Consider the following 15,900-nt stretch of genomic DNA (forward strand, 5'->3'; position numbering starts at 1 on the left):
GGAACAGATTCAAATTGCATATCTTGATGCATCAGGTGACTGTGTTAAGTGACAACGGTTTTCCAAAGTACGCCCGAGCCAATGGGGATTTCTTTAAGACTGCAAGGGAAGCTCGGCTTCCCCTATAGTGTCAAAAAATTAAGGGTCAAATATGTACTATTGTGTTAACATTTTATTGACTAAAAATGCGTTAGAGCACGTTCATCTCGAAGACTAGTTCGTTCAGAATCAGCTTCATATAGCAGGTCGGCTGACTCGATTTCCTTCTCATTCATTCCCGGAGCGTCACAGTGTATTTCCCTGTTGAAGCCGAGCGTCCATTGACTTCAACGGGGCTGCTTTGAACAGTTTTTTTCAGTGCTTCATAACTAGATGGTCATTGGATCTGCGATTAAAACGCTCAGCTTCTCTGGGGTGAATGGAGGAGTGGGCGGGGCTGTTGTACTCCAGGCTTCTGCGTGATGATTGGAGGGTCTGTCGAAAGCCTGCATCTCCTTTTGATTGACAGGGATTTTGTACTAGCTCTCTGTCCCATCGCGGATTTTGCAAGTGTAGTCGAAAGACAAACTGCTGCAACCTATTGCTTGGTATCTGGTTGGCGAAATTGCAAGTTTCATCATACATTTTACACAATTATACACCACAATCCTTGTTTCAGTTTAACCTAATTCCCACATTTCCTCCGTCTAGTTTAGTATCTTTTTTTTAGATTGTTTGTTCATTCCTTCATTCATACAGTATGTGTGTATATATATATATATATATATATATATATATATATATATATATATATATATATATGTAAGTATAAATAAATGAACAGTTTGTATGATGTAGGCCGAAAATGAGCTTCCCCTCTTTGAAAGACCAGCAGCCGCAACTTACCCGAGCCCATGTGGTTGTATTTAACAGATCAGCATGACGGTTTCTCATGTGGACTCAAAGGTCACGCACATTCAACAGAAGTCTCCTGCCTTGCCATACAAGTACTGAGATTTCTCTGGATTCCCTGAATCTTTTCCTAAATTCTTTGCAATCTCGCCTTGAGAATGTGATTTTTGAATTGTTTGACAATTCTCTCATGAAATTTGGCACAAAGTGGTGAGCCATGACCCGTCTTTGCTCGCAAAGACTCAGCCTTTGCTGGATTCTCATTGTATGCCCAAATGCTCATTGTAATCTGGAATGTTTCAAAATAGTTTAACTTGGATATTCTGTTATCTTTTCAGATTGTGTTGCAGCCATCAAAATCTTAATTTGTTTATATATACTAAATATAATTAAGCTGATCTGTGAAAACATTGGAAATATTTTCTTTGTACTTTAGTCAGTTAAATAAAGGTTCAAGAAAATTAACAAATCATAAATTCTTGATTTTATTGCATTTTACAAAATGTCCCAATTTTCCTGGAAATGAGGTTGTAGTTTTCCGTAATTTAATGCCAAGGTAATATAACACAATGTATTAATTGAAAAGACTGTTACATTTGTGCTATGTTGTTATATAATGCATTTTTAAATACTTTTCGGGTCAGTGTATTTGCTGTTGGATGTGTCCACTAGGGTGTGCCAGCCACATATTCCTGCTGAAGCTTGAACAGCAGAATGCCATTTTGATGACTGTGTGTATTTTGTGTTTGTTTGCAATCATTTATCAAATATGAAAGTGTCTGAATGTTGGTTTAGACACACAAAAAAAGAGTTCTCATTATAAATCACTGCATTCTTTATCAAGAAGAGTCGATCCTTGCACTTGTGAAATCAAGTGCATTGTGGGAGTTTTACTGAAAAGGACAGCGGTGTTGTGTATATGAGTCACTCAGTGGTTCTGTTATTGCTGTTTGTGATGTTAATGTCTCTTAATGGTCCGATTTAAGGATCACTTTCATCCAGATTGGATGATTCGTTTCAGAGTTTGGACTTTGTACTTTATAGTTTGCAGAAAACAAAATGGCAGAAGTGTCATTTGTATAAAAAGAGGGGGAAGGGAGAAAGATAATGTTCTCCCACCCGCAGATACTTACTATCCATGAGCCAATACTTTTAACAATTTAATTCCAGAAAGCGACCTAAAAGATGAATGGTTAGAGAGTCATCTAAACCTTGTTTAGAAGCCAATTTTCCCAATTTTGGAGGTCTTCTTCATTGGCTCCCAGCATAAATTGCAGTGTGTTTTTGCTGACTGATTTGTAATTCTCCAGTGTAAGCAGTGTTGCAGAGCATCTCATCTCTGCTAATGAAAGTCAGGCCTCTTTATGAACGCCATTTCATCCCATTTTTCATGCATTTTCTGCATATTCATGAGTATCTAATCAGGTTCTTTTGCATTTAAGAACCGTCCTGTTGTTATGGAGAAAATATAACATGAACTGAGAATTAAACGGGTATATGTTCAGTAAAGATAGATGAAAGAAAATGATGTCCTTTGTGGTGTGAAATGATACAATGAATGATCTTCTATTATAAAGGATATATTTGGATCCGTTCCACTTTGTCAGTTTGGTTTATAATTCGATGAAAACATACCAGCATTCAGTTTCATTTCACCCAAATGGCCACATAATGACTTTCTAAATGGAAGATGGCTATTTTTTTTTTTACTTCATTACTTCTTAGATAATCTTTTTCAATAGATGTATTTTCTCCAAATTAGGTCACCTTTTTGAAAGCTTGCCTCATAGTGTGACAAGACAACATGCCCTGCTAAGGGAACTGTACCTCTTTTTTTCTGGGTAATAATTGTGATTGGAAAGATTCAGTACATTTCCATTTTTTTAGACATAGTCAAGGTACATGTCTGTGCAACTTTCCCCTGTATTGCAATATATGAATAAAAAATTCAGGTAGTATATTTTTTGCTGTGTTTGCAGTGTATACATCTTAGGTCAGAAGCATGAGGCCATTACAAACCTCTGTACAGACGAGGCGATAGATTTAGTTGCAAATGTTTGTAGCATTAAATCTGATGTGGTATTATTCAGGTAACTAGCTATAAACATGTCAGTTTAACTAGCTGTAGGTAACTTACCCAGAAAGCCTGCTCTGTCCTAAAACATTTTTTAAAAGGTGCATAGAGTAAGGCAGTTTACTGTTATGTCAGCTATAGCAACTCATGTGAAAGAATGCAATACTTGCAGCACAGACTAATTATAAAAACGAGCTTCTAAAACACGTTTCCCATAGTGCTTGATTTGTAAACTAATGCATTTTGAAATTGCATCACATCAGCAACTCTATATGTGTGTCTATTGTGATGTAGTAAACTTGCTCGGTCGCTCAGCTGGTACAGCACTGCACTCGTGATGTGAAACGCTCGGGTACGAGTCCCGTGAAACACCAGTCACGATAAAGGAGCTCAAAGACTTGTAGAAGCAAGTTAAAATGCCATGATGGCTTCAGCAAATGCCTTTTTATCTCACATTTGCTTTTAACACTATGTGTCAGGTTTAATGTAGGTTATTTTTAAACTTTTAGCACCACTCACTGGACATTTAATTTCCGAACTGCCGTAATACGCACAACAACCAACGTTGACAAGCAGATTCAGGGTCAACGGTTTGGATTAAACTGAACACACTTTTAATGTCACTTCAAAAATGTCGCAAAATGTGCAGAACAACATAATATTTTGCATAAATATCACCAGAGGCAAATTTTTCCAATAGACCTGTTTTGAATAGTTGCATTGCATTAGAACGTGAAACTAAGGGCCCTATCATAAACCTGGCACAATGCAGCGCCAAGCGCCTAGTTTCAGCCTGACGCAGTTATCATTTTCACATCCTGCGCCAAATTGTTGAAATAGCAAATGCATTTGCGCCCATCTGTTTACCATGTGCTGCTGGTCTGAAAACGAGGTGTGTTCAGGCGCAATGTTGGTGCGTTGCTATTTTGAGGTATCTGATATAGACTGCGCCATTGACCAACAAAAGCCTTGTTATTTCAAGGGTGCATTAGTAATATGAGCCTATAGGCGGGTCTACAACGGGGGTACACTCTGCTTATACACACACAGGGATGCAGAGCAGCACACAAACATGTCAAATATTAAAAAATAAAAGGATTACAATGCAAAAGATTAATATTGTGTACATAAAGATATGGTGGAATCCGGCTTGTCCCGTAGATGGTCTCCCTGCTTTAACCTCACACACACATACACAGCTTTAACCTCGCACGCGAGCAGATCCATTTGCTCTCTGGAGAAGCGTTCAGTCTTTCCGCTTGCAAATTTTGTCATGTAAATAGAGAATCCGCTGTGGCGCAAGCACAACTGGCTTTTAAAGGGAATGGGAGTTGGGAGATGAGGCTCTGGTTGTTTTTTTGCACGTTACGCCCAAAACATTAAAAGAATAGGGACAGCCCTTTTAGACCATGGGCCTGGCGCATCGACCATTTTTCCTGTTGTTAAACTAGCAGTTAAACTAAGTGGATTCGGACACGCACTAACTGCACTTGCGGCCTTGCCTTTTAGACCATAGCCATGGCCTGACACATTGAGTTGGGGTGCTCATATGGGAAATGTGATTTTGAATCAAGAATGTGATTTTGAATTTGTTACAAGAAAATACTATTTAAATATTTCTTCTTGTTTCAAAATTTTGTTTAAGTTAGTGTTATTCCAGATGATAATACAATAAATAAAAGTGAAAAAAGGACAAACGTAAGTGTCTTTGCTTTCCTCTTTCTTTCTTTCTTTTTTCTCCTTCTTTATCTCCCTCATTCCATTTGTCTGATTACCTAGTGGTGAAGAGAAGGAGAAAATGGCAGATTGCATCCATCTCTTCAGATTTGAACAAAGCCCAGCAAGAGAGCAGTGACCTTTTTAACAGATCAATCCCATCCTGATTTAAGCGTCCCAGGGCGAGGCGGGGGGTCCGATGCCACCCCTCCTCCATCAGTTCAGCCTCAGTGAGTATAGAGAAGGTGTGCAGACGCCTCCCCTGAACAACCACTAGATCTTGATTGAAAATGCCACAAGGCCTTTGTTTTTTGCGGATTGAATTCTGTTTCTGTCAGGTGCATTGCTTGCAACGTCAGTAAACTTCTGTCAACACTTGCAGGGAGGCAGTTAGTTCACCTCTGAGTCAGAGATATAGCTCCCCGATGTGGCTTAGCTGATTTATTGAGATTTCATAAGACTGTATGTGTCGTCTGTTGAGGCCGCTTTGTCATTTCGTGCTGCTGGAGCCCAGTGCTGAAGAAATTGTGATAAGGGCCAGTGAGCATTTGAGAGACAACTTGTTGATTCCTCAAAGTGCACTTACACTACAAGAGTACAAACATAGGGAACAGGATATGATGTCACACTCTGATACTCTTTTAATCAATTATAAAAAAGCAAATAATAAGTTACAAATGTGATTTAAGGGTTCAATGTGTAGGAATTTTCGCCACCAGGGGTCGCTAACCTCTTACAATAAGAATGGCGTATAGTGATGACGTATATTCCGCATTAAGTGTAAGTATGGATCTTGTCGTCAAGCTGATGGATCTTTTATGGATGAGTGAATACATTGATGTTTTTAACATGACTGTGGTATGAAGTAGGGCGCGATTGCTAGACGTAAGTTATACGAGCGCCACACGCAACGCGAGTCCCGCGGATATAAAGGAATAAGGACATTTCATTCTACTGAACTACACGCAAGTGCTGAATTAATACTCACACAGGTCAGTTTATTAGACGAATGAAACTTGAGGTAACGCAGCACTGTTTCACTTGCTCTAACAGTTACACTATCACATTAAACCGCATTTGAGTGTGTTGAATGTTGCTAGTTAGGTTGTGTGTTGGCTGTACGAGATCTAGCAGTAAGCTAGATCAACATTAGAATAACATACAGATCATATTCTAATATTTCATCTTGTTGAACTAAATAACATTGTTTAGTTTTATGTACATTTGCTCACCTGTCTAATAAAGTAAAATGCAACACTCAAGTCTCTGTCAAGTCAAAGTTAATCGTGGACGTGGAGCTCTCGGCATCTCGAAAGATGTTGATCTTCGTTTTAGTCCTCTTTTTGTCTCAAAGTCTGCTTGCAATGGCCCATAAAGTTTGAACAAATCCGTGAGCGTCCTGCTAGGCATAACGGGCATAACCCGGTTGTCCTCGTCTGTCGCCATGGTTACTATTGCCAGTACGAGCGCAGACCTGGCGGAAACCGAGGGTAATGCGGATATGACGTCATTGACTGGCGACTCCTCACCCCTGCTCACACGTCCCGTTTCCTTGGTTAAAATCGCAATTTTCTCACGATTTACAAATAGTTGGAAACATTTGGGATATTGTAAGTAATCAACTAAACAAAATATATAACATTGGCCTAGTGGTTTTTGGATATTTTACTGCAAAATTCCTACATATTATACCTTTAACATTTACTCCAATATTCCACAATGCTGTAATATGCGACTTTGAAATGTGTTTTTTTTTTTTTTGATTACTTGAGACAGAGGCACTTTTCCCAATTTGATTCTTATTAACAACATCCTGATTCAGTTAATTTCCAGTTTCAATTTGATCCAATTTAATTCTGATTCAATGGTTAGAACATTCTCTCACTGCTAATGCTGTAAACCAGGGGTTCTCAAAGTCTACATTCAAAGGTCCAAATCTGAATTTTCATCAATGTCAAAGGTCCGGAACTATTGGTTATTAAAAATCTTATTTTTAATAAACATGCATAACAAATCAACACTCATTTTATGAAAAAAATAAGGTGCCTTTTGCATTCAAAATACATTAATAACAAGTGCAAAAGTGGCAAAACAATTCATTAAAGTGTCAGCATTTTTCTTAACAAAACACAACAAGAGATAGGCCAAAAGTAACATGGTGCAAAATACAGAGCAGTCTAATGTGAGAGGTGGCACTGTCTGTCTGCCGAAACCGTGGCACAAACAGTGTGGTTGTTTCATGATTTCGTTCGACATTTCCACTCTTCACAACTCCAACTGTCTCGTTACAAATCAAACAGTGGCTTCGTGCTGGATTGGGGCAAAATGAAGAAAAAAGTTTTCAAAGATGATTGGACAGAGAGGTATGCGTTCAGAACGCATACCTCTCTGTCCAATCATCTTTGAAAACTTTTTTTCTTCGTCAACTTTAAACGCTTACTGCGGTGAAGTGTCGTGTCACGCCCGATTACGTCAAAAGTCATACGCTCACTGGATGTCATGGCAACTAAACCACGGAGGGAAACTTTAAATATCTCGCCTTCGCTTTCATTTCGGACCATCTCAAAAAAGACATAAAAAACTAAACAAATTATTTTAACATGCGTTTATCAAAGTAGGAAATCCACACTTTTAATCCCTTACACACGATTAGTGCTCTTGAAATTCGAAATGGAGGCGGTCCAGATTGAATTCCCTCCGGGTCCGGATCCGGACCAGAGTCCGGACTTTGAGAATTTGAATTTTGCATTTGATTATTGTCATAAATGATTTTTTTTTTTTTTACTCTGTTCTTCGTGACCTATTCACAATAGATGTTTGAGTCTTTTTTGAGAATAACTGCTCTATTGTGATCACCAGTGTTGTTGATTTCCCTGATTAAATCACAGGATTCTCTCTGAACTTCAAGCCTCACATCACCCTCCTTTTCCAAACCCAAATTAACTACCATAATCAATAGCTTTACTGCTATCCCTATAGATCTCTATGGAATTACATTTTCCCTCAATGCCCATTAATTGGCTTGATGAAATTACACCTCCTCCTCGGCTGTCGATCTGCTTCCACTTTTCCTTCTCAATCCATACCACAATTACAGTGCAATGATTAGCCCTTTTTCAATTCTCAGTAACTCTTCTTGAGTACGACCACGATTCCTCACTGCATCCATGAAGGAGGACTGTAGCAAATAGACTACGAAACTGGTTTGATCACAAGTGGTCGGGTGAGACACGTTGCAGTTTACACCTCGTAGTAACTTGTGTCTCCTGTGACCGATAACAAACCTGACCTATTACAAAAAATAATTTGATGTTTATAGCATAATTCTCATTTATTTTAGTGCAATATCGATATTAAGCGGACAGATGTGCTTTATAAGATCTGTGTCACTGCATATTGTTAAAACTTTTGTTTCAACCAAGAAGTTGATTTACAGCAAATAGGCGTTGCATTACGAATACCCACAAATCTTAAGGCAAGACACTACAGGTAAATAGGGTAAAAAAATATAACTAATAGACATAACCATACTTCCCCCATGTTGATTAATCACAATACATTAAGACAATTGTTTTTTTCTAAGTTTTCTTAATTTTTTATTTTTTTTTAAATAAGTAATTATGTAATTAAATATGCAGTAATCTGCATTCATTTCGGGGTCAGAAATCCAAACATTGGATAAAGACAAGTTAAAAATTATTTTGTTGACATAATAGAGTTATAAATTTGTAAAAAAAACATTTTGGATATTTTGTTTTATCACTGCATAAATCAGAAAATACGGTCAACAGTCATATATCAGACGGATTATATATTAACAAACCCCTTCCCTTTAGAATATAAATATAAATAAAAAAACTTGTGGTGTATGCAAGGTGTATGCAAGTGACAACTTTGATATTTGATATTTGAGAGTTGACTAAACTTAAAATTTTAAGGCAACATGAACACTTACTTTTTTAAGTTGAAACAACATTTGTCTACAGACACAAATAAAGTGTAATCCAATAAACACTAACACATGTGTATTTGGAATTTTCTCTTCACTAGTCTGAAAGAAGAAGCAAAATATCCCCAAATCTCAAAACTGACCCAATGCCTGAAAAATCAATTGCTTTTAGTGTCTTGCCTTACAATCAGGAGTAAACATGGTCACAGCTCAGGGACGAGCTCAGAAAAGGATAACATTAAAGCTTGTGTTTTCTCACTTCATCTCCTTTGGCTTCTTCAAATCGCTTCCCAATTACACCCCCATCCCCCAGCTCCCAGATCCTCCCTCAGCCAGTCATTTGTTCAGCTAAATGGAAATGTGACATTTACGGCTGGAATTCTGCTTAGGTGAAGAGGAATGGAGTGAGGGTGAGTCCAAATGATAAAAAGATGACTGTTAAATGAGGAAGAGCTCATAAAATTAGAAAGGCGCAGGCATTGATGATGTAGTTTCCACTCAGAAGGAAGTAGCAGCATTGTATTTAAACCTGTAGAATGTTATTTGGGCCAGTTTACACAGAACATGCTTTTCCTTTCCACTTTTCTATTGTTTTTTTTTTATGTAAACACTCTAGATAAACATATTTGACCATTGCACTCCCGTCTTTTCCTGCATCTCTAGTAGGGATGTGACAGTAAGAAAAATTTCCCACCGGTTAATCGACGTGTGATAACACCAGTAGTACCGCTATAACCACAGGGAACGGGGGACGTTGGAGTTTTTACCTCTTTTGCACCTTGTTTTTAAATCTCTAATTCTAATTCTAATTGTAATTCTAATGTGCACGGGAATATATAACAGAGCATTTTCAATGAATTCCTATGGCGCTCCAAATGGCAAATGGCATTCCTATGGTTTAAATCAAAAATATTGGAAGCCTAGTATCTTGCCTAGGAAGACCTTGCTTTTTTTTCCAGTTCACTGACTTGTGTTTCACCTCTTTAACCACAAAAACGTGTACTGTGTGATTGGCCCCTTAAAAATAGAGCTTTTAAACACAGCCATGCCTTAGAAGAACCATTTTGGGTTACCCTAAGAACCTTTTCGTGAAAATTTCTTGAACCTTATTTCTTCGGGCCCTTTCACACCTACCTTGTTTGGTCCAGACTTTCAGACTTTTCAGTTCGGTCCGAATCAAAATTACAGGTGTGAAACCTACCCCGGACCAAACAGATGAAATTTAGTCCGACGAAAAGAGGTAGTCTTGGTCCGGATCAAACTGAACAAAGGTTTGGTTCGTTTCTAGTGTGAAAGCATTTCTGTATGGTTCGGACTTTCAGACCTTTTACAGGAAGTTCCGGTGGGTCCCGCATAGCCGAAAAAACAGAAGGTGGCAGGAAAAATAAGCCGTGGTAGCACATGGGGAGAGGAGGAGACGAGGTTTTTAATTGAAGTATGGTCTAATAACATAATAAGAAGTCAACTGGAAAAAACGCACAAAAATGCAGACACTTTCCAAATATAGTTGCAACGATATGCGTCTGTTCATTCATGTTGTCAAAGTTACCCGCCGAATTGACAACACGCTGACATCAGACGCACGTCAATTTACAAACCAATCAATGTCAAGATGCAGCCCACACGATGACGACAGGACGCAAGTATGTTACGTAAAGTTCTTTAGTGCCCTCGCAAAATTGCAGTGTGAAACCAAACCAAAACTTTCTGAAAGTATTAAATGTATCAAAACGTGAACTTTAGTTCGGACCTTGGTGCGGACTTTCAGGTGTGAAAACGCCCTTAGTGCAAAGAATATTTAAATAATGTGAAGAACCTTTTCCACTAGAACCTTTTGTGGATTGGAAAAGTTCCATTGATACTAAAGGTTCTTCATGGAACTATAGATGCTAATTAAGAATCTTTATTTTTTACGAATGTTGGATGTTGAAGGTTTTTAATGGAACCATCAATGCTCATTAAGAACTTTTATTTTTAAGAGTGTATATTATTGTACCGTGGCCCTGATATTAATATAGTATCGCATCATTTGATCCCTGCGGATGCCCATCCTTGCAATCCATTATTGTAAACGGGGGCAGTTGCATTTATATCAGTTGACAATATCAATTACAATACAGCTCTGCTCAACCACAACTGATTTGTTCTTAAATTTTGGAGTAAATAATAGGCCTACTATTTCTCCAAGTGTTTTTTTTTTTTAATTGATTAAAAACACAGACAACTCAGTGCAGCATGCAGTATGTTCTCCATATAGTGCATGTACAGTGAAGTGTTTATCATGCAGGGCTGGTGCTTGACATTCAGAGGACAGAGGGACATCGAGTGATATTAAACCCATAAATCTCTGTCCGTTTTACCAGAATAGATACAGCGCAGAGAGTGAAATCAAGGCTGTCGGAAAGTTAGATAAATACTGTACAGATTACAAACTATAGCATTCAAGTCACATTTTGGCCAGACTGAACTGTTTGTTTGAATCACTGATGCGTTTAGGCTTCTTGATCTTTAATATTTTATGTCTTTATTTAAGAGCATCTGACGCTAGCAACAACAACATCGTGAGTCAGATTCCTGGGGAACATGGATGGAACAGGAACCCCTGTGGTATAAAACTGAGTTTAAAGGAATATTCTGTGATGAGCTTTAACACAAGTTAAGCTTTATCAGTGGGATTTGAGACAAATCATTTTGACTCATGTCTGGTCAAGTTACCTTCATTTATATAGCGCTTTTAACAATATGGACTGTTTCTAAGTAGCTTTACTGTGATAATAGGAAATTTAAGTAACAGAGATTGTTTTGGCTTTACAGCAGCTCTAGAATAAAGTTATTGTCCAGTTAAAGTTAGTTTTGATTGATTCACTTCCGTCGCAACGATCATTAGTTATTAACTTAGGGGCCGCTAACACGACACCGTTCTAACAGAAAACCTTTAATGCGATCCAGCCGCTCATTTGCATAAAACAGTTCCTGGTGGCTGTGAGAATTTTTTATCGCTTTTTATCGCCACGTGAGTCGGAATTATCCCGACAACGTTTTATCGATACAGAGGTAAAGGAAAGGAGGCCTTCACAGGGGAGAGACTAGTGACACTTCAGGACTGCGTTGTCGCTAGTCCTTCATCAGATCCGGATACGGCCTGGGTCCGGCGGACTGCGGTAAACCTCGGGATGAACAGAGAGACTAATATTAACGTAGACGCAATCCTTCTTATGATGTACGAAATACATCAGGATTTATGGGAAGTGTTCCCGGTTCCGGCTGATCTAAACTATGCAGCCTAACATTGAATTATAGAAGTCTATAATGTGTTATATAATCACATCACTCCTTTAATCAAAAAGAAAAAAATACTATGAGCATGTATAATGTAAGTTAATGTGGGAAATTTTGTTTTTAAAAGCAGAAATGTGAAGCTTATACTTGAGCTGTAAAGCTGTTTAAAACAATTTCTACAAATCACTTTTTTATGTTGCCATGCCAACAAAATTGCATATAACTTTACACAGAAAAAGTATGTCTTGTGGTTATACTTTTGTAATGTTCAGTGTTATTATAGTTAACAAAAACTATACTGAAATAATAATGTATAAAAACTATATATAGATATTAAAATTTTTTTATAAAAAGGACAAAAACATACAGAATATTAAAACTTTACAATTAAAATGAAAATGGACAATAAAATGAAGACTATTGCAGATTATTAAATAATAAAACCTATAAAATCATCTTAATGATACTACAATAACACACACACACTCGGTTTTTTTGTGAATTAAAAATTCGGTCTGGTTTTTGTGTGCTTCACTCAGACTTTGTGTATAAATTTTCTCCATGCAGTAAAAGTCAAAGGGGTCAAAGCCAAAACAACATTGGAGCCCATTGACTTTCATTGTATGAAAAAAAAAAAAAAAAAAAAAAAAATATATATATATATATATATATATATTAATACAAGTTATATCCCTTTATTAGTACAACACTGTTTAAATATAGCACAACAAGCACATTGATTTGACACACATCCTTCATATTGGTCCAAAAAACAATTAATGTAAGATAAAGATAAAGTGAAAGTGTGTGAGTGTGAGTTGAACATGGACAGATCATTTGATGAATGGACTTGTAGTTGAATAAGCAGTTAGTTGGGACTTCCCAAAGGGTAACGTGAGGTATGAGGTAAGTTTCAGACCCAGACCCTTCCGTTCCTCCAGTCTCTCCGTACTCATTCCAGCGCCACAGTGTCCCTCTGCAAAGCCCTGTCTGTCTCTGTCTCTCTCTCTCTCTCTCTCTCTCTCTCTCTCTCTCTCTCTCTCTCTCTCTCTCTCTCTCTCTCTCTCTCTCTCTCTCTCTCTCTCTCTCTCACACACTCCCCCTCACCACTTTACCAGCCTCCTCCCCAGTGGTTACCATGACAACAGCAGCACTGCACCATTCATGGACTGTAGCGGTAGACACACATTCCCTCTCTCTCTCCTCTCTCTCTCTCTCTCTCACTCTCTCTCTCTCTCCGCTCGCATCGATCGCCGCTCTCTCCAGTTCTGTCGAAGGGATTCTCCCGAGTGCGAGAACGACAAGGTGCCAGGCTTCCTCAGGAAAGCACGCTGGGAACAACTTAGTTTACGGTTCATTCGAATCCGAGGAATGATTCTTCCCTGATGCTTTTCCAGTAAAGCGCCTTCTGCTCGACCCTCGATCTTCCAGTGGACTCTCCTGGAGGAAATAGCCTCTGGTGTGTGTCGGGACGTTGTGCTGTAGTGTGTGTGGATGAGCTGGCCATCGTTGAGACGCTCGCAGGGGCTGTTCGTGTCCGTGGACGGAGAGGGAGGACAGATCTACACCCGCCTGCCATCCCAGTGCGGGATTTGGGTTGAGCATGGTGAGCTACTGAACCCCACCCTCCACATATCTCCTTACCTAACCTCTCTCTGCCTTTCTCCAATCTCTCTCCTCCCACACACACATACGCACCAAATCTGTCCTAAACTGCTTGATCTGTGGGTATGTGAAGAAATGGACGGGCGCTGTAGGAGTCAGATGTTGTCGGCGGTATGAGCTCTTCGCTTTTGTGCCCGTATTTTATTGTATCTGCGTGTTGGAAGTGCCAATGCCATCCAGATCGTTTTCATCTGAAAGATGTCAGCTGGTTTGAATGAGTGTTTGTGCTGCAGAAAGGACAGGCTGGAAGTAATGATGCTGGTTGAGGACCTGTGGGAGGTGGAGTGTGCTGCAATGTTCACAGCTTGATGGACTTTTCTTCAGTTTTTTTCTCTTTATGCATGAGTTTTTGCCCACCATTTCAAGGGATCGGGGTGCGTGATTTGTTGCTGAATTGTACCCAAGCATCTTCTGTTTGCGTTTGTTTATTTGTGTAGTGTGGTTGCATGGGTCTGTTAGCTTCTTATACTGGTTGTAAAGTCTCAAGAGGCCAGCTCTATTGCTAATGATTAACGAACAATCGGTGGAGTGCAGATTTGCGCCGGTTATCGCCATTTACTGAGTCGCTTCTGCTAAATTCTGATCTGTATAGCAATATTATCAGCTTCCAAGGTCATGACAGAGTTAAAGTTTAATGGTTGGTGGTTGACGTAGCTTTATCGTGAAGAATTTTGCCAGGCATGATCAAACAGGGTGTGACTTTAGAGCTCATTGAGAAAGACACCATTGTGCCCTTTGAAGTAAACACTTACTTCTAGGTTTCTTTAGGACAAAGTCCCTACGGCTTTTTTTTTAAGTGATAGTAACCCAAAATATAAATTCTGTCATTTCAAACCCTTATGACTTTCTGTCTACACAAAAGTAGATGTTTTGCAAAAGGTTCAAGCTGCTCTTTTTCATACAATGAAAGTGAATGGTGATTTATACTCTAAAATTAACCAAAAATCACCTGAATCTTCTGAATTTCCCATATCATCCATTCGCCAACAATATTCAGGAAAACATCCTCACACACAGCTGTCGTATGCTCTATATATTTCAAGTCTGAAGTTGCATTGAAGTCATGCATTATAAAAAAAGTAATTCAGTGCCACACGATGCATTCCGATTCTATTTTCTTAAAAATTGTATTAAGTAACACTACTTTGTTTTATCAATTTGAATTTGCTCGTACACTAAATACAAAATGGCTCACTCAGCCAATAAATTCATCAAGGCAACTACACATTTCTACACATTTCGCTGTATAAAGGCCTTTCATTTACGGGCATCAGGGAGCCGCTGTCAAGATGTGGGGTATTGAAATCGCGTTTGAATGCGCGCTTGCGTTTTACTTTCTCTTTTGTGATCACTGTACTTTGTGTATAGGGAGCAATGATTCTGACCGCACATTTTACAAGATAGGATGTTTGTCAGTGATGTTCAGGATCTGTTGCACACCAAATCCTCCGCCATCGTCTTGTCAGTCATCTATCGTCACGAGATAAGTGAAATCTGAATCCTGCTGCGACTGTGCAGCTCGTGCTGTATATGGAGCAGACGCTTTCAGTCTATAACTGTAGCGTCCATTGTGCAACTAAATTAAAGGGTTTTTTAAGGACATTGGGGAGGTTGCCGCGGTGGACACGTACTGGAATCAGTGTATGGCCGAACACAGAGTAACTCCGGGAACATCGACTATGGCAGGAAGCCTAGTAACGATAAATTGATCATGTCATATACTTATTTTTACAGGACTCTTAATATGTGAAGTGAACTATGCTATCTTTGTTTCTAAATGTGCAATCGCCTCACAAAGCAAAGATATTTGAGATATAGTTGTAGTCGGTTGTACATACAGTACTGTGGACCTCAACACTTGGCACACAAATCTCAAGAATGGAGACAATCACTTAATTTAAAAAGATGAGCTCTTAACATAACAACAATACCAATAACTAGCAATAATGACATGACAACAACAAAAGTCAGCAAACAGCAAAACAATTATCATATAGCAGTTAAAGCATTGTTTATTAATGCTGCAATTCATGCTGAAAACATTTCAGCAATGTTGTTAACTAAAAAAAAGAAATCTTTGTTCATACAACTGTTTGACTAGTTGGGATAATTCTGTTGGTCTAGCATGGATTTTTTTATGTGGTTTCAAGTAATTCACAGTTCTTAGTATTTTTGACCCAAAAGATCCCATTAACAGGAAAATATAGTCAAAATACATTTTTCCCACTACATTTATGGTGCTTTATTGATTATTTCCATGGAAGATGGAAATCCAACTGGTTTGGAATAAGGTGAGGAAGGTGAAAAACATTAATTTTGGATGAAC

At 38.5% G+C, this 15,900-nt stretch overlaps 1 protein-coding gene across 5 annotated transcripts in view; it reads left to right on the forward strand.

The window, feature by feature from the left end:
• The window catches only part of tanc2b (tetratricopeptide repeat, ankyrin repeat and coiled-coil containing 2b), a 210,103-nt gene that overhangs the window by 118,053 nt on the left and 76,150 nt on the right, over window positions 1-15,900 (forward strand). For 2 of the 5 annotated variants that reach the window (XM_077224634.1, XM_077224636.1), the window contains exon 1: window positions 13,174-13,515. The exons of 1 other annotated variant lie outside the window; for it this stretch is intronic. In XM_077224634.1, the coding sequence (XP_077080749.1) occupies window positions 13,404-13,515 (112 nt within the window). In that variant the 5' untranslated portion in view covers window positions 13,174-13,403. Of the gene's footprint in view, window positions 1-13,152; window positions 13,516-15,900 lie in introns of those variants that run through there. 2 more of the 5 variants (XM_077224637.1, XM_077224635.1) reach the window with 2 other exon arrangements.

This window comes from Siphateles boraxobius, unplaced genomic scaffold, assembly GCF_051911475.1.
Source record: "Siphateles boraxobius isolate OS27281-9 unplaced genomic scaffold, OSU_SipBor_1 90, whole genome shotgun sequence".
Classification (NCBI taxonomy): Eukaryota; Metazoa; Chordata; class Actinopteri; order Cypriniformes; family Leuciscidae; genus Siphateles; species Siphateles boraxobius.